Source organism: Pieris rapae, chromosome 4, assembly GCF_905147795.1.
Source record: "Pieris rapae chromosome 4, ilPieRapa1.1, whole genome shotgun sequence".
Taxonomy (NCBI): Eukaryota; Metazoa; Arthropoda; class Insecta; order Lepidoptera; family Pieridae; genus Pieris; species Pieris rapae.
The window spans coordinates 5317917-5341857 of NC_059512.1; the positions used below are offsets into that span (position 1 = coordinate 5317917).

Below are 23941 nucleotides of genomic sequence, written 5' to 3' on the forward strand. Positions count from 1 at the left end.
AAAAAAGAACGTGGCAACTTAGTAAAATTTAATCCCATTATTTACAATATTTTTGTTTGATTGAAGAAATATCTTACTTTAATATCACATATTCATAGTATCTATACACTTTTAAAACACAACATCAATTATAATAATAAGTTTAAATATTGCAAACAGTGAACATCTTAAAAGTAAAACTTATAAATAGGCTTCTTAATTATATTACAAAAGAATAAGTTAGTTGAGAAATTTTCAAAATGCCCTATTAATTCTTATTCCAAGGATAATTCTTAGTTGAAGGTGATTTTGATATAGCTAGGTACAGGGGGGCTTAGTCAAGATGCCGTAGTGTATGTAGAAAATAAAAACTATATTTCTATGAAAATTTGTCGACACGAAATGCCTGCAAAAACTCCTGAAGCTAAAGTTTATTCTTAATAATTTCATTAAATGACACAAAATATCTTGATAAAACCCAAATGTATTAGAAGCATTAATAAAATTAAGCTTTTGATCTTCTAACAAAGTTTTTTATACCAGCAGTAGGCATAACATACTTCTTTTTATATTTACCTAAGACTGACTTGTATGTAGTTGTTCGAATTAAAATAATTATACCAAACCATATTAGGTTCACATTCGATATCCTTTTAAGGTTTCAAACGTATAAAGTTCTCAAATAGGGTATTTTGCTTATACCTGAATATCCAACCAAAGTCCTTATGTAAGGTTTCTCAAGGTATCGATCTTTTAACAACTTATTAGGTAAATGTTGTACAGTGAAAATGTTCCATAATATATTATAAATGTTGCAAATAAAAACAGTTAGGTAGGTACCTTTAATTTCAGCTAGCAGATCTATTTAGTAAAAACATAAGAGAAATTAAGAGGGCAACGCTAATCACGCTTAGGTAAAAAAAATATACATGGTACTTGAAATTACCTAAATACTATAATAAAAATGCTTTTTATACACAACACTTTCACCAAAGTCAAACCAACACTGGTCTTCGTGGTATTTTTAAGGGTTATAAGGGTGTTTGTGCACCCACAACTGCAACTGCAACGCGAACGGCAGGCTCTGCTGTCGCTCGGCGTCGCACGGAGTTCGATTCAAAGGCTGGTAACCCACTAGCGATTTCTGCGAGTTTCTTGGCGTCCAAACATAGGCCATTTCGCTCTTGGTTGTTTGGACTCGTATTCAAATCGTCTGTTTGCACTTGCCTGTCTGTAGATGTTGACCGTTCTGAAGTTATCCAAAAATTCAGTTTAGAAAATATTAAATAATTTGTATTACGAATTTGAATACTACACAACTTGATGTAAATAAAATATACAAACAATTATTTTTAATTACTGTTTTGTGGAGTTGATACAATAAATGATTGTCGATAAGATTAACTCTTATTGAAATGAGATACACATTTTTTAACCTATAAATATTGTACTTTGTCTTTACCGGCATCAATAGTAGAGAAGTCAGTGGAGGGTGTAGTCGCAGGTCGTGGCAGAGGCGCAGCGCCGACCAAAGCAGCACATACGGCTCCTGGAGCGGCACCTCGACCGTGACTGCCGCGCCATTTTGATGTCATCATGTTCGCTCGCACGTTGCGCTCCGGGTGTATTAGGATTATGTACATCTAAAATTCGTCAAATACTTTGACGTTAGTGTTCAAAAACGAGGGTGTATGTATGTGAAGATGTGTATGTAGGGTATGCTCATGATGCAGTTGATGTAGGTGTGCGCTATGGATATTCTTAATTTTCCTTTTAACCATTTTCCGTGATAGCTTAAACCGAGTTTTAGAAAAAAAAAAAAGTTTTTTTCAAGCTAGTGTTTAGTGAGGAACACGAAACAAAGCACGACTACGAGTCTAATAGGAAGAAATAGGTACTGCAATTAATTTTATTTGAGATGGTGATGATGTTATATAGTAGCAAAAAAATCCTATTGTTTTCGTCAGAAGTCTAAACATTTGTGAGTTTACACATTTACTTTTGACAGTGACAGTTCTCAACGTTCTATGATAACCCATACTCACCTTAGGCGCAAACAAGCATGCTAGGGTAACGCTGGCGCTTAGTGATATAGTTACAGCCATACTGGTGACTCGTAGGGGTACGTGACTTGCTGTACCAAAGTACAGAGGTACAAAGGCTAGCCAAATGACACAAGTTGTATACATAGTAAAGCCTGAAAGACATTATAGTATATAGTTATATGTCATGATAAAATAAATCTGAAGAATAAGCGACAGAATTTTTTAGACACCAATCAAGTCTAGGAACAAACGATCCAACTCTTTGGACTTTTTAAAATAGTTCTTGTTAAGAACACGTATAGGCGAGGGTATTTAAGTGTAGTGTCGGTCTACCGTCTATTTTCTCTAACTACTACTGGGATATTGGTGTAAATTAAATAAAAACAAGGAAACCCATATATACCATAGATATCGAAATGTATTGCAAAATGGTTTTTTAATAGACTTACCAATATGTTTACTTTCATTGAAGGCTTCGGGTATCTTCCGAGTTAGAACAGCGTACACAGTACAAACTACTATCAATACCACAGGGTAGAAAAACGCTATTGTGTATGACGCATCGACGTACGAGTCACACACAAGCATATTGTCTTCCCTGGTGGGGTAGTGGTGGATTGCCCTTGCTGGTGAAGCTAGTTGCCATACTACAACTATTACAACCTAGAATAAGTACACTAAATTATTGCTAATGCCTTGATCTGGATAGAATTCAGTTTCATTTATTCTTGTCTTTGGTCGACGCAATATGTAAATTTATTCGATTATTTACAAGTTTTGAGTGCTTTTCATTAGCGGTGGTCCGACTGTCAAGTTTATCTTTACCTACCTTTTTGGATGTAGGTTATATATATAATTGATTCTCGTTTGTAATCTTCACAGATGTTGTGATGTGTGTGTGATGATGATGTTATTATAATTAGTATTAATTTTGAATTTGAAAGACTATTTTCTTATAACAAATGAGAAATATTACACATGTGATTTAGATATAATTCCATTTCCCATACACTACCTGAATCGATACTAAGATAGAACATATCAGGAGCTGTGACTTGGGTGAGATAAGACAAGGCCTGCGTGCTGAATGTTTGCTTGCTGCAAATATACGGGCAATCCTATTGGTTTTAGTGAGAAGAGCCGCGTATACCACGGTGAAACAGAACCCGGTACTAAACCTGTAAGCATATATTTTAGATTAAAAGAGGCTGAGAGGCTTTGTGAAGACCTGTCAAGGCGCTGTATTGGGATATGTTAGAGTATATAAGAGATATAGCTTGACATTGGGTCCCTAATACAAGTGTAACGTGTAAGTAACGAAATAACTATTCATTGTTGTATCGATTAAAACGCATATTAAATGCTTGTATTCAGATTCTATCGCTAATTAACAGCTGGCGAGTTTATAATTATACCAAATGAGTGATTGATCACTCGTATTTATTTATTTAAAAAAACAAAATTTACATAAAAAACATTATTAGGTATGTTTATAATTTGTACTGGGTTTAAATTTAAAAAATACGTAAATGTATTAAAATGATATTTTTTGAGTATAATATTGTATACATGTAATTTTCGAACTTTTATTTTTATGCAATGTTTATTTACCTTTGCAAAGAACACAAAAAGTCAGTTGGGCGTAGAACTAACGCGAATGTGACCAAGTAGCACATAAGTATTCCGGTGAGTAGCACAAATGACAGCTCTCTACCACTCGCACGAACCACTGGGGTACTACTTCGGAGAACCCACAATGTTACTATTAAACTGAAAATTAAAATATATATTTATTGTGGGGGTAGCAAAACCATCTGAGATTACATTTATGTTTTGGTTTTTATGTTTATTATTATATTTAAAAGCAATTTACAGTTGTTAGAAAAACAGTGAAATAAGGTACTTCAATTGTCCATTGTGAAACTAGGTGGCGCAATATTAAATGTTTCTCTTACATTGTCAATAAAATCCCGAAAGCAGAGAATGCCATAGCTCCGATAGCTGCAGGTGATGAAGGCTGTAGATACAGTTCTGGTATTTGGGCGCAGCGAGTTCTCATAAGATCCGGTAATGTTCCACGGGGGCACTCCACACATGCTGTCTCCGAATATGGTGATCTGATCTAAATATATTAATACTACTTTATTTTAGACTAGCTGACCTGGCAAACGTCGTCTTGCCAAACTACTACCTTTAACTCAGCGCCATCTGTTAGAATTGTATCAAATAATAAACAAATGTTAATGTTATCGTAATTTTAGTAAGGATGCCTATTTTTTTGAAAATGAAATATAGCCTATGTCACTCAGGAATGATGTAGCTTTCCAACAGTGAAAGAATTTTTCAAATCTGCCAAGTAGTTTCGGAGCCTATTCAATTCATACAAACAAACAAACAAAAAATCAAACCTTTCCTCTTTATAATATTAGTATAGATTAAATTTAATTATAATCAATTAAAGTCTTTTTCAATTATTTGTGTTTTCATAATTTTGTAAAGTAGTAGCCATGCCGATTCAATATTGCATAGGTACCTTTTGCATATCATCATGACAACATAATTTATATAATTTCACTTATACTATATTATAATTTTATAAAGTTTAAAAAAATCTTCGGTGATAAACATTTCTTAACCCGCGATGTTCCAGCCAATAGCATTATTATTTTGTGTACATCGTATCTCGTACATATTACAAACCGGGTATTTTGTATTGCAGACTTTATTGATTCACAGTATACCAAGTACCTACCTCATACTGCGTGCAGTTGAAGCAGTGCCAGCAGCAGCTTTCTCCCTCCACGTACTGCTTGGCCTGGCCTAGCTCACATTCTGCACTGCAAACTGACTCGGGTGGTTTTCGTTCATCCCATTTAAATTGGATCTCTGGAAATAGTTGAGCCGCTTATATATATATATATATATATATATATTATACTAGCGGATCCGACAGACGTTGTCCTGTCTACACGTCTTTAATTTCAATTTTTAATAAGCCATTTTGATGAAAATTATTATTCAAATGTTATGACAATATCTAACGATCCAGCACATGGTCACACACGATATAACACAATGATAACAAAACTTTTTTTAAATTTCGGGACAGACTAAAATTAAAATTCGAATATTATTTAAAATTTGACACTGCGATGGTAGCGCCGTCTGTCGGATCCAATGTAAAACATTCCAAAATCAACAACAACTAATAAATTGAAAATTAATTAAAAAAACATTGTCCAGCGGACAAAATTGTGAATCTAAACCATTCCCAGATCCCCTTGAACACACACAAAAAATTTCGTCTAAATCGGTCCAGTCACATACACACGCACACAAGAAATATATATATTAAGATATATTGGATAATATAAATACTTTTTATTAGGCTTACAATTGTCATTATAAAAAAAACGAACGAAACAATTACCGTCCATAATTAACTCCAATTCTCCATCGAGGTAATTGCCAACTTTGAGCCATCGATACACTCTAGGAGAGACTTGCTTGAAGTGCAAGATGTTATACCGAGCCGGTCCATCACCATATTGATCAAAGTGGAACTCATCGCCGCTTAGACCTAGTTTGTGTAAATATATATGTATAAACAAATTCACTTCTAAAAATGTTTACGGGTAGAAACTATTGCAGGATTAAAATGCGTAAATTTTTTACGATCATATATATACCTATTGTCAAATTGATAGTAAAAGAGTGTTCTGCTTCGCACACTTTAAAGAACCCGTAAGCACCTGGTTATCAGTTTTAGAGTTACTTAATATAATGTCATAAATTTGCATTTTCACTCGCTGTATTATTAGATGTGAAATTGTATATTCTTTGTAAAACGATATGCTGCATAATGGTTTACCTAACATTTATAATGGTCAAATTTTTTCTTAGATATAATAATTTTATCCCACAATAAAAAAATGCACCCAATTCTCTTATTAATTTATGAATATTCATTGACTTTGATAAACCTTTAAATTGCACTTGTCGCAAATATCTTAGTAGTGTAGGTCCGTTGACCGGCCGCATCGCTTCACATAGCCCTGGTTGGCCTCCACAAAGGTCTTTATGCATATCCCTGCAAAAAGTATTTATCTTTAGGAAAATGTATGAAAACCTGCTAACTAGAATTAGTTAAGTATAAACTAGGATGCAGGAAGCACATATGTCTAAGAGACTGATCTCTTTATATTATGTTGTTCACACCGTTATAGTATTATTTAACCTGATTCTCTTTATTGAGTAAAAGGGAAACAATATAATAAATAATTTTTAACGATATATTAAAAATATTGCATTTAAATTTTTACCTGATAGCAAAAACAAATGCCCATACTGCATCAGCAACGAACTGCAATTGCGCCTCAAATTCGGTGTTTTCCGTTGACAGTTTCTCCTTTCCAGTACAAGCTTTATAGTTTGTATTGTATGGTGTTCTTGGTGCACCAGGGTAGCGGCAGCGAAACTGTTCCTCCCAGAACTCTGCCAATAAAACAATTGTAAATCAACAACACGAATACAATCGAAGAGCATTTTAATTACTTTAAACTGAATTTGCAATCAGTGTTCATACATCAGTTGGAATTTCATTAAAATTAATTAAAGCGCGCCTTTTAAAATAATCATGGCAATTACACAGCAAATGTTAATTGTTGTTTTTAAATGGAAACGCTGTGTGTATACCGAATCAGATTTGCTTACATTGTTACAATATTTGGTAATACGATTTCAAAAAAAGAGAGTTTATAATAGTCATGTTTATGTACTTTACTATGATCACCTATTTCTCTACATATCTAGCAAATTCTACTCTATATTTTATATAGTTAGTTTTTTGGAAGAGCTATCTATCTACCACATCTGATATAAATACATAATTATTATTTGCCTGCAAACTACCTAGCGGTTGTTTCAATCGCGTCTTCGATAGATGGACGAAGTAAATTTGAAACGAGTTCTAGTCTACATACAGACCCAATAAATATCTATTTTGGTTTCGTGTATCAATGTGATTTAAGTAAAAAAACAGCAACGGGTCTTTTGTACTGAACCGGTACAACTTTTTTACGACGGAATTAATCTACGTATAGGTTAGTTTTATATCTATATTGAACAATCACTTAATTAGCATGTATTAACAATATTTTACCGACAAACCACGGATTCCTTGCGTTGTTCTCCGGCGTGAGGCTGAGAAAGTACTCTTTAAATCCTATAACAGGGTTGGCCTGGGGTTGGACACTAATCGTTCCCTCCACAACGGGTTCGTTGCCAGCGGCAACTAGTGCCCTGGCACTCCATCCATCGGATCCGACCCAGCCGAAGATGTTTTCTGCTTTCTTACGCTGAACGGCTGCCATCACCCCTGCTACTTCTTGGTCAGATCCAAATACTATGACGCCTGAAATAATATATTTTAGTTTTAGCGTGCTTCAGAAAATGAATAAAAAAATTAGATCTATAAAGTCCGAGTCCTTTACTCACTCACTCACATCCACACACTTACTCATTCACTTACATGTACCCACACACTAACTCGTGCACTCACACGTGTTGAAAACATTTAAAAACAATCACAAAAACAAACATAATAAAATATATATTTTCAGAAATAGCATTTTTATATTGGACACTTCGATTAGGATACTTGGTTGAAGAAGACATGCTTGGATAAACTGTACACGTAGTATTAGTACAACGGATATTTGAAGTAACATAATACAATACAGCTTTAACCTCTCGCACGCGGTCTTGATAACAGTCGTTCTACAATATCATCGTATCCCTTCTCATCAGCTGCACCAGAATCTTTAGCAAGTCTTTCTTTTACCGCAATGCAGATGTCATTTCTAGCAAGCAAAGTCTCCAATTCTTCAAATGCCTGAAAATGTAACTTTCTTAAAACAGCAATCTAAGTTTAGAAACTTTGCAATGACACTGTTAGTTTTGGTATTCTTCAACGGCATTGTAAGTTTTGTGAAGTATCTTTCTTAAGAATTCCGAAGCGTCAGAATCGTACCCTATTTTTTGTTATATTTTTCTATTCATTAAATTATGCAATTTTCCTAGAATTTTACTTTTTCTGTGAAATTCTGCTCAGCTAAGTTATGTTACGGTTGTTACATATGTACTTTGGCGAGTAAGAAACCCTAATTTTATTAATTCCTGATACCTTTTTACAACATTAATTACACATTAATGGATTTATCACAAGTTATTATTGCTAAGCGCATACTAGTAAAAAAAATATATTAATCAACTATAAACCTTTCCCCTATATTTCAGCTCGAAAAGTATTTATGATATTTTTATAAACCTACTAATTGAACTCAATAGTTCTGTGCATTTAGCTCATTCTTATTAAAGTTATTTATTGATGGTTATACAATGTTACCTTGATACCGTAGTTGGACTCTTCATAAATGATAGATACGTATCTCCAGCCAAGAATTTTCACGATTTCCACCATCGCCTTGACTTGATGAAGATCTGATGGTATCGTGCGTGTGAAGTACTCAAATCGGGCTTTGTTGGAAAGCTCCGGTGACGTCGAAAAAAAAGAAACCTTAATAGAAAAAATAATTTTACACGTTAAAACATAAGGCATAAAGTTAGGTTAGTTAGCGAGATTATTGAACTACCACACATTGTTTTTATTGAACTAAAATATAACTATTATCTTTTTGAATATTAAAAGATAAAATTAAGTTCTTAATTAAGTAAGGTTTTTAGAATGAAGATTTTAAAATTACCAACAAAGTTGTAATGGCAAAATGTCAAGTTAATAAAGACGCTTAAATGAAACTTGTAGTAAAAATTGGTTCTTACTTTAATTAACATTTTATAGAGTTTTCCGAGCTTTTCTTCGCATTCCTTTGTTGAATAACTTTTAAATTTAACTTGACGTAACGTCTTTTTCACTTTGTTTTCTGCTCACAAAAACGAATAAGGTTTTAAATCTTAAACTTGTTACCTTCGATATAAATACCTTTACCTTAGTAAAGTATACTTATATAATAACATTGTCTACAATACTGTGTATGCTTTTAATTGCAGGCAATTGCTGGTATTAGGATACCTTCGTCTCTTATACTCTTATCTCACAAAATCTTGGGTTGACCGCAAATGCTTGAGTTTCACAAGTTAAATATGTTTATGCGAGCACAGATGTTACTTAGTTGCAACATATTTGTATGCAGAAAAAACAAAGTCGAGGATACGACACAGCGTTGTGTGATCCCAGCATTCATGGATTTAAGGTCGGAAAATGCTCCGTCGATGAGGACCTTTTACCTGCGATCAACAAGAAAGCTGGAAACCCAGTTCCATAACTTTTTCGGGGAGCTCATAGGTTGGCTTTCGATATGTCCAAACTTAACACCAGCGTCTTCTTTTTGGACTCAATTGCCTCTGCCCACCTATGAGTTAGGTATACAAGGAGGTCACCAGCTGAGGGAAACCCGCGAAGGGAGACGAAACTAAATTCATATTTAAAGAAAAACACTTTTTTAACGGATTATAGATATGTATTATTATATAGTAAGAAATTAACAAATAAAATTACTAAAAATAACCAAATTAAATTACACGAAATTAACCACAAATTCAACAACAATAGTAACGTCCTATATCTAGTGCGAGCGTCGAAGAAGTGCGCCCGACCATACAGCGCGCCGTGCTTATATAGCCTGAAAACCAGTTTAGTCCAGTATACCCCACTGCTACACGTCACTTGACTTTTTACAGCTTATTCGGCCTCTCCTGACGACGGTGCGTCCTCGCCCGTGTGATGATAGGCAGGTTGGCATGTTGAAACTTGACCTGCTGATGACTCTTGTATCACGTGCGGTGGTTGTGGTGAAGGACTATCGTCATCATCAGCGCCACCTAAAAATTACATGATTTTTGTTATTATAACGTTAAATTAACATAACTTCATCGAAAGTAAGAGCGCATCCATTACTCTCGACACAACATTAGTTCATTTTTTTTTTTTACATAGCAAGAGCGTCTCCATTGCTATCAACAGTAAGAGTGACTCCATTACTGTACATCACACTAAGCAAGAGCGACTCCATTGCTTTAACAGTAAGAGCGACTCCATTACTGTACATCACACTAAGCAAGAGCGACTCCATTGCTTTAACAGTAAGAGCGACTCCATTACTGTACATCACACTAAGCAAGAGCGACTCCATTGCTTTTGATAGTAAGAGTGACTCCATTACTATCACACAAGACTCCCGCAGGTCTTTACCAAAATAGGTACTACCTATATGATAAGCAGTTCTAATAAAATGACAGTTTTCACAAACATTTATCAACATACATAAGTTTTGAAAAGGCAAGTAAAAATTACTTACTCTCAAAGAATGCGGCACACACATCAGGGGTCCATTCCCCGCGCCAGGGCAACATGTATTCCGCGGCAGCTTTACCATAAGAACCAGCGACTAATTTTAGTTCATATCTGTCCTGCGACAACGTCGCTAAAACCACATATGGTCCGCGCATACAGGAGTCTAGCTTACCAACAGCTTGGCACAAATGCAAAATCGCCGCCATTGAAATGCACACCCTTGCGAGTCAACCTCGCAAAGCACGATGTCTTCATATCTTGACCATTGCTAATGACTCGGCATAGATACTCGATCTCCGTAGTCTGAAAGTTACATTTTTTTTTAAATTAATGAAAAAGCCTGCCTGGGTCCCTTACCCTTACCCCCATCTCTGACACATCATGTAATGTACCTAAACCCTCTTCTATTGTTTTACTAGGTAATAATACGTCATATACACAATTACAACACACAAGGGCTCTGCCTGAATCTATGTAAAATCGTAACGTATTTGATATAATTCGTTGATATACAACCTGTGCATTGCCTAATTCTTATGGCTTCTTATGGCATCTTTATGTACTCATAGTGACCCTCAGGTGTTACGAATCTCGGGAGTGGTGTCGAAGTTTTTTATTTAATTTTATCTGGTGAAAGCCAGTAGCCATATCAAGGTAAATATAATAGGTAGCTTTACCTAGCCAAACAATATGGTCCTCAATTAACGGAAGCGGGTATTTAACTGTCTTTGAGTTTTAAGTTTAAAGTCGACACAAAGCCTATCTGAATCGCTTTTTTTCTTTACAAATCTCTATCTCTAATTATTTATTGATTTAACACATCTTTTATGATATCTCTAACGCGTAATTTTTCATCATACGACATTTTATAAGGGCGGTAAACTATAACTAATTTAGCCTACCGCTCGACTCGGAACGCTGTCGAACAAAACAGTCCTCCGTTTTATGTCCTACCTTCTTACAAAATGTGCAAATAATTTCGATATTAGAAAACTGCCTTTTTTCTGAACTTGAATTGTTTGTAGATTGAGTCTCTGGTGCGGTTTCATACTTAGTTTTTTTAGGACACAAAATTTGTATATGACCAATTTCCCTACATGAAACATGAACAGTTAATATTAGACTGAAAATTATCTCGTTTTCAGAAATTATCTCGCAAATTTGGCCTTTTAACGTGATTTTGTATTATAGAGCGCGGTTCTAGGGGCTTGGTATATAATGAGAGGAATTTAACTAAGCCTTCCGATGATAAATTAGCACAAGTCGCGGCGGCGCGAACTTGTGGGTCCTTAATACCTCGAATAACTACTGCGACAATTAACTTTTCACTCATTCCTCGTACAACACGCAATACATGAGATAACTATCAGAGTCTGTTGTCTCTCAACTATGATCATTACTAAGCCACTCATTTAGCCACACTTTAGCATCCCCTTTCAAACAATATCCAATCAGAGATAAGCACTCACGGTCATCCCAATAATTAGACAACCGCGCAGAGTCTTCCTCCTCACACCATATATCGAAATATTTGAAAGACGGATCAAAATTAGAAATATAAATGGAGTTAGATCTTACCAGAATTGTGCTCAACGCACTTACTAGTTTGTCGGTCACCTGATTAAGTACCAGATCAGTGCTTGACTCGCATGCGCTGCTTGAACTTGGCACCGGAGCGTTTTCAGTACCATTGTGCGAACCGTCAGTACCAGGTGGTAACGAGTGTCGCTTAAGGAAGAAAGCAGCAAATCCGATGGTGTTGCGCATGTCGGTGCAAAGGGCCGACCCCCTCGCGGTGGTGTTGCTGAGCACAGTTGTGGTGACACCACTGGTGGACATAGCTCAGTCACTTGCGTCGGTTGGCGGTTTAATATCGACTGTAACGTTTCTTCAAGCCCAGAGACGGGCACACCGTCTTTTTTTTACGTGTTCACCGCCTACCCTCCATTATTTTTATTAAACGTATATCACTCGCGTTTCAAACTGACTAAAATAAAACCACGTGGGCGTTAATTTAAACTAATCAGAAATGAGAACGAATCCCACTTCTGAAGTAAGAAATTAACAAATAAAATTACTAAAAATAACCAAATTAAATTACACGAAATTAACCACAAATTCAACAACAATAGTAACGTCCTATATCTAGTGCGAGCGTCGAAGAAGTGCGCCCGACCATACAGCGCGCCGTGCTTATATAGCCTGAAAACCAGTTTAGTCCAGTATACCCCACTGCTACACGTCACTTGACTTTTTACAGCTTATTATATTTAAACTTATAATTATTTGTACATAATTTTAAATTTAAACCGACGTTTCGCGTGCTTTACAGCGTGCGTGGTCACGGTGACTGAAGACAAAGGTGTTAAATGACGTCGATACCAACTCCGGGGAAATAAATACAGATAACACAACATTTTTCTGCAGCTGTAATACTTTTTGACATTTAACACCTTTGTCTTCAGTCACCGTGACCACGCACGCTGTAAAGCACGCGAAACGTCGGTTTAAATTTAAAATTATGTACAAATAATTATAAGTTTAAATATAATAATACATATCTATAATCCGTTAAAAAAGTGTTTTTCTTTAAATGTGTAAAAGTTATGTAAATAAAAGACAATACTAAATTCATATTTAGTATTCTTCCATACATAGGTACCTACTTACTTATAATTTATAAAGACTTTAACTCGTACCTGTGGTATCTTAAATAATCGCAATAGATTAGCAACTTGGACTGACGTCACACTGGAAGCTGCCCCAACCACACCTGATATCACTTTCCTGACGGCTGAGGCGTTGCACGCGTATTCTTCGTCGTCAATGTTGCTGATAGATCCTGATGGTAAACCGTTAATACTAATTAGTGAGCTCTTTCAACTTTCTGTATAATGTGAAACACCACTATGTCACAACATTATAAAGCAACAAATCTGATTTACGTTACAGTGGGGTTAGCCTAGTGGCTTTACTGTGCAACTCTCACCTTTGAGTCCGTAAGCTCGAACCCCGGCTGTGTACAAGTAGCGGCACGAAACTCTAGCGCTGACAGTTATTGCGCAGAATTAAAAAATAAGTAAAAAATCTACTCATAGTTAATTCTTTCATAAATTTTTGAGTTAACAAAATGTATTACGCAAATAAAAACTGTCCCTGTGTAGTTTAAGAAATACAGTTATTAATTTAACCGCTGGAGTTGAGTATAATTTTCTCCCAACTGAATGTAAAGTTTTGCGATTTTTCGCGACATCCTCCTGGGTGCTATTTTTAATAGTAAATGAAACAGCGCTGAGGCATATAATGTTCTCGGTATTTTTACAGCGAATTTTAGTACTTAAGATTACTTAAGTTTCCGATTCCGTAAATGATTAATATATGCATTAATTGCGTATTGATGGTGTAGTACTATAACTATTTTTGCGTAATTGGTGATGTAGTAAAAAAATTCATACAAGGCTTTTAAATAGAGTTTTTTACCTTTAATAAAATCTAGTGCCATTTCCAGTCCCCTGGTATCACTATCACAGTCATCCAGTACTAGAGCTCCAAGCCGTACACCAGGTGGTGGTAGCCCAGCTCGTACAGCTGCATCCAACGCAAAAAGCATAGTTTCCAACGCCTGCACACCCCCCTGAGCCATTAGAGGACCACAACGCGCCGCGCTGGTCAAACCTTCGGAGCCTGTCGCTCGACCGTGTACCTTTAAACAAATAAATAGGTTTTATATGGTTTTGGAAAAAATAAAATGTCTACCTGTTAATTATATACAAAGTTTTGGGAATTAACAAATTTTCATAATTTGATTGAAAAATCATGACGATGTTGCTGTTAAGCAGTTTGCTAAATATTTATTGTGACTGTTGTTAAAAATTATTCACAAAAGCAACAGTATTTAGTAATTAGTTCTGAAACTTTCCTGATAGATCCTATAGTCTAGATCTTATAGAATTAGGATAGCTCTTTTGCTTTGTTAGCAAATGAAATATTAAATTAATAAGTACTGACTATATAACTTACTACCTTAAAACTATATGAAAGCGCAAGTACATAAAGGAGTGGATGAGACAATAAATAACTAGACAATGAAAAGTATAAATTAAGAAAATAGTCAATTTTCTGTGTTAAGATTCTAAATATTGCAAGTAAAAATATAACTATATCAACCATTATAAAATAAATAAATATCTATAATAAATAAATTTCTATAATAATATATATATATAATAATAACAAAATCTAAATCGGATTTCAACTCAATGTGGACAGAATGTGGGAAAAGTTTAACTTGTCGGTGACACATTTAATGACACACATAACCTATTATTAGATTAAGAAAAGCGAAGGGAATTAATGTGTAATGTTATTACAAATCCGAATAAATAGAAAGTATATATACAAAATAAAGGAAGTAAATGTTAACAAAAAATCATAATCATACAAATAAAAAATTTGAATCTTCTTCGATCCTTTTCTTGTTTGAGTTTTTTGTAGTTATGCGCAATATAAACAACATCACTGTCTTGCGAAGTCTGATGTTTCTAAATCATTAGGGCCAGCTAGTCGAACTAATAAAAAATATTATATGAGCGGTTTTAGTTTTTATGTCCGTCTTAATTAGCTATATAAATTCGTTTTATATTATCACAAAGCATATTTATTTTCTCTTTCAAAGCATATTTAGCACAGAGCGACATACATTTTAACTATTTAAAATATTCTAATGTATGTTTAAAATATTCATAATAGGTTTTCTTATAAAATATGGACTATTTATATTACTGCATTATTTTACCAGAAACAAACAACATATCCATGGTAAAACCAACAGCGTCTGCGTAAAATACTTCTATGAACCAATTTAAAACACAATTACTTGATTAAGGGTCTGTTTCACTATGTACGGATAAGTTCTACGTAAGTTCCAAATAAGCTATATAGTAGTTATTGGTAGGATAAAGACTATTGTTGCGTTTCACGACTGGCAGATAGCGCCATTCGTCATGAAACGCGATGTTTCTCATTCGGAAATTTTATCTTCCGAATAATTTATATCTTGCATAGCTATTTGGTACTTTATCCATACATTGTGAAACAGACCTTTAGTCTATCATTTGTCATTAATTTTAGAAGATAAGAATTGTAATTAATTCTAGAGCTCTTGTCTGATTATCGCACTGTGAAATTGGTCAAAGAGCCGGTGAAACAATGACAGGAACTGTCAATAGCCGAACTAAGATAAATGGGGATCCTATGTCGAGTCTCATTCGGGGCTTGCATTGAATGGCTCTACTTATAGTTCCATCATTTCCATACCATACCATACCATCCATTATTAGATTGACAATTACAGCCAAATTCAGAGACGTGCATTATATTATCTCTAATAGTAGATTATTATTAATAATGAGGCAACAGCCTGCTAACAGCCGCGAAAGTAAATCCAATTAGTTAAGACAAAAGAGAAAGAAAAAAATTAGCTTTAAGTTTATAAATGATTTTTTTACGTTTCGCAACATGAAACGGGTTTTATAATCGCTAACGTAGACCGTGTTTTACTCGTATATTAAATAGGACGTTGTTGGAAAAAAATTCGCGTTTGGATAACCGCCTAGACCACACACAGTACCAAAAAAATATAGGGCAATAGAAGTATTCAAATAATCAAATATTATAAAATGAAAAAGTATTACGCATTTACTTCTATGCCAGATATTTCTTGAAAGTAACAATTACTGGAAAATGTGTTATGAAAGATACAATTAGTGTAACAACGCTCGTAGCATTGTACTCAAGCGGCCATAGTTCCAATACTATACTCGTACAAGGGCTATTGAGAGTTAGTGGTAAATTGGTTATTGCTAAATATTATATTTCATTACAAAAGCTCTATTATAGCTTTCAATATAGTCCTGGTCTGTGTTAGCGTAATAGTACTTTAATATCATAATTTAATATACATATGGAATATTTATATTTATTTTGTGATGGTTTCATTCGCTATAAGCCTTTAACAACTACGCAATATCATTTTCTTAATTAAAAAGAAAACAGAATTTATTTTAATATATCCAAAGAATTATTCCATCTTTCTTATATAATTAATACGATTTATTTAAGTTATTTAGTAGCAAAAAGAGCAGTGGCGCCAAAACCTTTTTCGGTCTGGGCCCCAGATTTCTGTATGCTTCGTGATCATTTGTTTATATAATAGGCAAGAAGTTGATCAGCCTTCTGTACCTGATACACACCAACGACATTTAGGATCCAAGGTATGCCGCTTTCCTCCCGATGTTTTCTTTAACCATACGACTGTTAAATACGCATAGACAAGATGTTCATTGGTGCACTGTTGGAGTAACCCTACGGCCTCAGAGGTAAGAGTCGCTCGCTAAAGCCTAAAACTAGGTCAACACTCCTACGTATAAAAAATATAGGTTTTCGGTATTCTGTTATATTATTATGTCTATTATAAACCTTATTATATGCTAAATATAATTACATCTTTTTCTAGTTTATAAAACTTAAGAAACGCCAGTAAAATGGGTGAGGTTAACTTATGTTGCCAGGTCACTGGTTTCTGAAGGGTTGTGAGCGTGCCTATGTGTTTATATGTACATAGTAATTTAAATAACAAGGTAATTAATTTGTAACTAATTTTGTGCAAAAAAATTATTACATAAATTGTGTTTGTTTGCGGCACAGAAACTCAATGTGGTATGGGGCAATCTAAAATTGAGATTCGTGGTATATATATATATATATATTTATATAATCTTAAACTTTATAAAGTTGCTTAAATTTATGAGGACGGAGACATTTTTTATAGGGTAGGAGATCTAAACGCAAACGGGCCTACGGGACGCCCAAAAAGGTCAGTCATACAATCATTTTAGATACGTTGCAGGCATTTAACGATGAAGTATGCTCTTTTAAACAGCTGGAGGTGGTATTCAATCAAAATAACCTATATCTCCTAGAGAATAGTTAAGAATTGTATTATTATCATATTAATAATACTAAAAGCAAACGTTCTTGACGATCAATTCTAAATTTTATCTTGAAGACTAAGACTTTTCCTATTTGACATAGTAACGAATCTTGCACGCAATTTTCTTTTATAGACGATAAAAGGTCTAAAAAACAAAGCCCTATAAAAACAGAATAAAAAGATATCGGTCCCGGAAGATAAAATCTCTGAATGTAAATTAACCTAATATTTTTCACGTAAATTGTGTCATATTATCATATCTTCAATAATTTTATGGATACGCTGTTTTATCATTACGATACCTATGCTAGAGGGCGTCCAGTCTATTTATTTTTTGTACTGAGTTTTAAACGATATTTTGAATTATTTTTTAAAGAAGATTGACATCCTCCTAACGTTTATTGTATCAACTTCAATCACACCCAGCGACTCCGATAAATAGGTAAGCATCCAACCACAGAGCTAAATTCGGTCAGTGCTTCTTGGGACATGGGATTCTTAGAAACGCCGTGTCTACAAATCTATTGTGTTGAAAATATATATTTTTTACACAATATTAAAAATAGCCTTATAAGTATGCTTCTTTTAATCTGTTTATGAAGCAGTTCATGATAATATATTATTCCAATTTATATAAAATGTAATTTGGTATATACTTTTTTTTTAACTTCGCCTTGTTTACTTTTTAAAATAATAAGCATCAAAAAAGCTAATAAGATAAATTTGTGTTTGGCCGCGCGACGTGAAAGTAGTGTTGCCCAAATGCAAGACCAAGACGAGACTTAGACCAGTCTTGGTATTGGTCTTGCGTCAATATACCTGGTCTTGATCTTGGTATTGGTATTGCGCTCTCAGTCTTGGTCTTGGTCTTGATCTTGCAGCAAGAGTCTCGCAAGTCTCGCAAGACTTGCAAATACCTATTAGCCTATTGCTATTTATTCGTCACTCATGTCAAATTGTAAACTTTCACTCCGAAAGCAATAAGAATTTAGAGTACCTAGCTAGGTAAATGGGCGAGAATAATAAATAAGATAGACTCGAAGCGAAACTCAATTAGAAATGACTGAAATTGAAATAAAAACTCATATTTATAAGCACACAAGCCGAAGACCGACAAAGAAAAATGCGGCATTCTTTGATAGATAGAATAAATCTTTGAAAGATTAAAAAACAGAAGTATCAGAATCAAAATCAAATAGGTTTTGTGCCTACGCAAAAATAAAGTGTAGATAATTATGCAAATAATATTGTTTATTATGTTCCTTTTTTATTGGAACTATACGTTGCCTGCTGTTTTTATGGAGGTTACTAGCTACTAGAGTAGATACGATAGAAGTTGATAAACCGACACTGCAAATCTCGATTTTTGGAAATGTGTGATTTTAAAACCAAATGCGTAAAGCAATATGACGTCGCTCATATTTGGAGTTTTTCCACGTTTCAAATTTGTTTAAATCACCCACTATCGAGACAGCGTGTCAAATGCTGTGATACACTTGTTGCAAACCGCGGCGTCTTTGTCGGTAAATTATCAAATATGTAGGTATATAATACACCGACCGACCAACAGTTTATTCGCAGAACGTCACATTTTCCCAATCAACCTTGAACCTTATTTCTCTAGTGCTAAAGTTGAAAATTTGATAACGCCCAAATCTCAGTTTGTCCTAACTGCAAGACGCAAGAGTATTGCAGGCTTAAGTATTGTCTTGCTCAAGTCTTGCAGGCTTCAGTCTTGGTATTGGTCTTGCTACGATAAGGCGGTCTTGGTATTGGTATTGGTCTTGCAAAAATGCAAGAACAAGACCAAGACTGCAAGACCAAGACCGATTTTGGGCAACACTACGTGAAAGTATCGTTAAAAGATTTTAGATTTTTCTTACTTTACGATAAAGTTATTTACGAGATAAATTTATCATAAATTGTTTCATAGTTCTTAAAATAACATTAAGAGCTCCAAACTCAAATCATACAAGTTTATTTATTATATAAACATATAGCGATAAAAGAAAACGTGGTATACGACGTAACATTAAATATTAATGCTATTATCTTTGATATCATCTTTACGATATTGCGTACAAGATCATATGAACGAATCAGGTGAAAAGGCTTTTACGAATGTTTTTTTGAGTATAGGTGCAATTAGTACATCATCGCTCACAGTATTATCGTATAATTATAACAATATGAAAAGGATACTTAAAGTCAGACCACAGGAAATCATCGTTAGTTAGACAATGTTAGCCACAGAAAACTGAACACCGATCACATAATGCTGTCATCTGAATGTCCAACTTTCTTAGACAGGTACAGCTTCCAACTGGCTTCCCTCATGAAGGAAAAAGTTGAATACAAAAGAAAATGATCAAAGATCAGTGCATCTGAAGATAATGGTAAGTATTTTTGATATACTTGAACGCGAATTTTAGACTCTAAACTGCATCTAAGAGTAAGAGTCTTAGGGCCATGAAGATACCGAACTGGTAATTATTAATTAACGTTTCTCGGTAAATATTAGGTAAAGTTAGTGAGGTTTTATTTTTTTTGTAGATGTGATGTATCGAATATTAAGAGTCAATAATTAATAAGTTTCTCGTTTTCTTTTAATTTAGGAAATAGGTTGCTGTCAAATGCATGCTTAAGAACAGTTTACAGGCGCAACGAAAAAACAGTTTACTGATATTAAATTTAAATAAATTAGTTTAAACGCATTTTTGGTCCGTAAACGTAAATTCTTTATTAATTGTTACCCAATCCAATATATTGTTATTTAAGAGAACACTTCTCTCTTCTCTGCTTTTCTTGCTCTGAAGTCTCAACGACTAGATGACTGTATCATCCAATTATTTTTACGGGAAGTGATTTGAAGAGTATGATGACTTTTCTGACTATTTAAGAATTGTAGTAAAGATCAAATTAAAGATTAAAATTGATGTCTGGTAAATAGGAGCGGTGACCCCAGGTAGTGCTTTCCTTGCTCAACGAATAAGTATCATAATACAACGACGAAATGATAGCATGAAAGGTACACTGCTATGGGGACCGAACAGTTTAAATTCGTTTTTCTATTCTAATTTTTCTATTCATCCGTTTTGAATTATTATTATAATTAATATGTAGATTAAGTTGTACTAATATAAACAACATAAAATAATAATAAACTTGTAATAATAAAAACATAATTAATACTGTAAGTATTTCTTTGCAGTTCAAACTCACACTCAAGTCTTGAATACAGGTTATTTGAGTTAAAACAACACAAAAACTAAGCTAAGGTCTGCCTAGCGGGCATCGACAAGATGTGGGTCACGAGTAAAAAATAACATTGTCAGAAGAATAATTTTAACCCTAGCAAAACCTTGTTAAATTATTTGAGTAAAAATTATACGTTCGTCTTATTATAAGAGGATATATTTTTTTTATAGAACAGGGGGCAAACGGGCAGGAGGGCTCCCGAGCGCGTTGCCGGCCTTTTAAGAATTTGTACGCTCTTTTCTTGAAGGACCCTAAGTCGAATTAAATAGCATTTAAACTTGCAATACAAAACTAAGTTCTACAATTTAGGTCAAAGTACTGTTACGCTCAATTTCTTATATTAATTTATAGTCGAGATAGTGTAAAATGACGTAAGTAATTAATATGATAATTTTGTATTTATTCTCAAATAAACGCAATTTTATAACTATCTTATATCGGAAACAAAATTATGACAGTAAAAAATGCATAGGGCTGAGGAAAAATTATTCCAAAATATGGGTTGTAGGTGCTCCTATTTATTAGCAAAAGACAGTATAATTCAATTTCAATAAGAAAATCCACAAATGGTTAAAGTTATTTTTACCTAAAATATTAGACGAATGTAAGTTATACTAACGCTCTTTACTAGTAAGTAACAAAAAATACCAAAAATATAATGTCTATTAGTAACACTTAAGTATAATTTTTAAGTTTCTGGAATTGTTGTATTCTTGAATTCGTATTTAAAATATTATCCAAATGAAAGCTACATTACAACCTAAACCTAGTAACATAGTACATTAAGTGAATTATTTAATAAGAAATAATATCTATCTTTGTGAACGAAACGGCTACAATTAGTATGAAATAATTTTAACAAGGAAATCCATGCATTTAGTGCATGGTACGTGACAGGTGCTAAGCCTAGTGACCCAAATATAACGCCAAGTTAACATACTCGTAGCTACTTCCTATATTTCCCGGCGAGTATCAGTGGCTTAAATAAAATCTGCTTTTCTTAATTATTAAAATTACTCGAAGAATTTTGTAGTCTTATGGATTTCTAAACATTATTTCTCTATTAATTTGTCAGTACCTTTACTTTGTATACAATAAGAAACAGCATAAGTGATTCGAAAGATGAAAGAAACGTCTTCTGTGAGCCCACAGAAATAACCCAAATATAATGCACGTACTTCAATACATTTTTCATTTATTAATAATTTTGAGAAGAAACGCTTTGATGGATCCAAACACGACACATATTTTATTAACATTCAGAATATGAAACTAGGACTTATTTCTGGCTTATTAAGCACGCAAGATTATAACAAAATTAAAGTTTATATATAAACTAAAGGCTGGAATTAATTGCATAAAATAGAAGGAACTAAAAATTTTTGGTTTCACAAAATGAGAGTCCAATTAAATTTCGTGAATAAAAATTATGGAAGATATATACAAATCATGGAAGATTAATAAATGTATACTTGAAGAACCCCAAGCAACGGCTTAGTCAAAGACGCTCAGATAAGTAATTTCAGATCTCAATTCTAAATAATTTAATTGAAAATGTTTTATGAAAGCAAAGTAATTAATGAGATCACGATCAATTTAGTTTGTATTTCAGCAAAGCAAGTCACTGTGCCATTAAGGCTACAACCGGATTAGCAACCTCATTTCTTGGGTTAATTGACAAATGACATGCGGTAAATACAAAATTGTAATGCAAATAAACATATAGAAGGTAAAGATCCATTACTATACTACTGAAACTAAGGTCAATTCTCGAACAGAAAACTGACAAACATTATAAAGTTTCTTGGTTCCTTAATCATTAATTGTTAAATCTTTAATAAAGAAATTCTAACGTAACCTACCATCATTAATCCACCAAGAACGATATCACCTTCAACAATTGCTGCGTTTTTGATCGGCCATACGGTTTCATTTTCTGTTTTCTTTTTCACTATTAATCTATTTTGAGGATCACTTTTATTTTCCACACTTTTCGACTTCCGCGATACTTTCTTCTTTGGTTTTACCTTTTTAACTGATGCTTCAGTAGATGGTTTCGATATCCGTTTCCCAACATTATTAACTTTACGGTTTTCTTTATTTGGTTTTGAAGTGATAACAGATAACGCTGTTGTCGCTTTAATTTGATTATCTGTTACTATTTCTTTATTTAAAGTATTTATTTTACTGCTTGATTCAGTTGAAGGATAAGATATAGGATCTGCTTTACTATTTAGTACAGGCATACTATTGGGTTTTATTGTATCTCTAAAAGCAAACGCTAACTGCCTTTCAGAAAGCACTTCACTTGAATGCAACGATGAAGCACTCGGATGCAACATTTCTTTTGCCTTTTGCTTCCTTTTAAACAGCTTGGTTAAATCAAAAGGACCAATGAGAGAATGCGCTTCTCTTTTTACTCTATAGTACTCATTCACTGAGTAATATTCTAATGTGTCTGAAAAATCTGAGTTTTCAATAATGTTTGATATATTATAGTATGGGCCTATGAATATGTAATTGTGGTCGACGGTGGTTGTAACTACCAATTGGCAGACGACCACCAAAGTCACTGCTAGCATTTTTATCCTTCTAACATTTCAGTTATGTTAACATACACTGACTCACTTGTTTTATTTTGTTTTTAGTCATTGTTCTATTCATTTTGCACCGCGCAGTTTACGAAACTACACCTCTAATTAATTTATAAACACATCATCCTTGTCAGGTTTATGAACATTCGAAAAGAAATATTAAGAATCTCCAACTTTCTCAATATAACTTTTACTAACAGTTTACTTAATACAAAAAATATCTAATTTTGCCACGTAAATAATCAAGCGTAATTCAATGGAGAGTAAAGTTTTCCCGCACTATTACCCGAGCAGCGATGACGTCACATGTCGATTCGCTACGACGGAGGGAACTGCCGTGTCGGTGGACGCGCTCCGTCGGTTTCAGTGGGATGGTGTTAAGCGAAAAGGTGAAAATTATTTAATTTTCACTTAAATGTCCCTTATCTTTTACCACAAGAACTTCGACTCGTAAAAAAGATTTTTTCATGTAGTTTAAATATTCGGTATTTAAATGAACACAATTTTTATTTAATAGGCACTTATAAAAATATAATATATTAAAATAAACGTGAATCGCAAGATATGTTTCTAAGGGAATAGCTTAAAGGCAGCTTTTATTTATTCCTTAAACTCTGAGAAAGGTTGATAAGAAAAGAAATAGAAAGTAAGAAATCATATTTAGGTGAAACGAAGATCGCACGGGTAGCTAGTGTAATATTAG

The 23941-nt window shown here is 33.8% G+C and overlaps 1 protein-coding gene and 1 long non-coding RNA gene across 2 annotated transcripts; both read right to left on the reverse strand.

Moving 5' to 3' along the window:
- Positions 1-911: 911 nt before the first annotated feature.
- Positions 912-23462, reverse strand: LOC110998795 (metabotropic glutamate receptor 2). The gene is made up of 17 exons (XM_022267577.2): positions 22507-23462; positions 13876-14098; positions 13095-13237; positions 8431-8601; positions 7773-7917; positions 7186-7437; positions 6347-6518; positions 6008-6114; positions 5455-5604; positions 4777-4910; positions 3980-4146; positions 3636-3794; positions 3040-3202; positions 2474-2687; positions 2025-2176; positions 1442-1622; positions 912-1228 (listed from the first exon to the last, which is right to left on the reverse strand). The coding sequence occupies exons 1-17, from the start codon at positions 23224-23226 to the stop codon at positions 1011-1013; spliced, it is 3471 nt and encodes a 1156-aa protein (XP_022123269.2). The 5' UTR covers positions 23227-23462; the 3' UTR covers positions 912-1010.
- LOC123689116 lies at positions 9899-12433 on the reverse strand. The gene is made up of 3 exons (XR_006750171.1): positions 11974-12433; positions 10400-10698; positions 9899-9923 (listed from the first exon to the last, which is right to left on the reverse strand). It is a non-coding gene; the product is annotated as an uncharacterized LOC123689116 (long non-coding RNA).
- Positions 23463-23941: the final 479 nt, after the last annotated feature.

What these genes read in the sequence shown, in the direction of transcription:
- LOC110998795 (XM_022267577.2), bottom strand. Translation starts at nt 23,226, where the DNA reads ATGCTAGCAGTGACTTTGGTGGTCGTCTGCCAATTGGTAGTTACAACC. An exon ending in CTATCTTAGTATCGATTCAG is followed by an intron (nt 2,688 to 3,039) that starts GTAGTGTATGGG and finishes TACTTATTCTAG; the next exon opens with GTTGTAATAGTTGTAGTATG. An exon ending in CAATGAAAGTAAACATATTG is followed by an intron (nt 2,177 to 2,473) that starts GTAAGTCTATTA and finishes AATGTCTTTCAG; the next exon opens with GCTTTACTATGTATACAACT.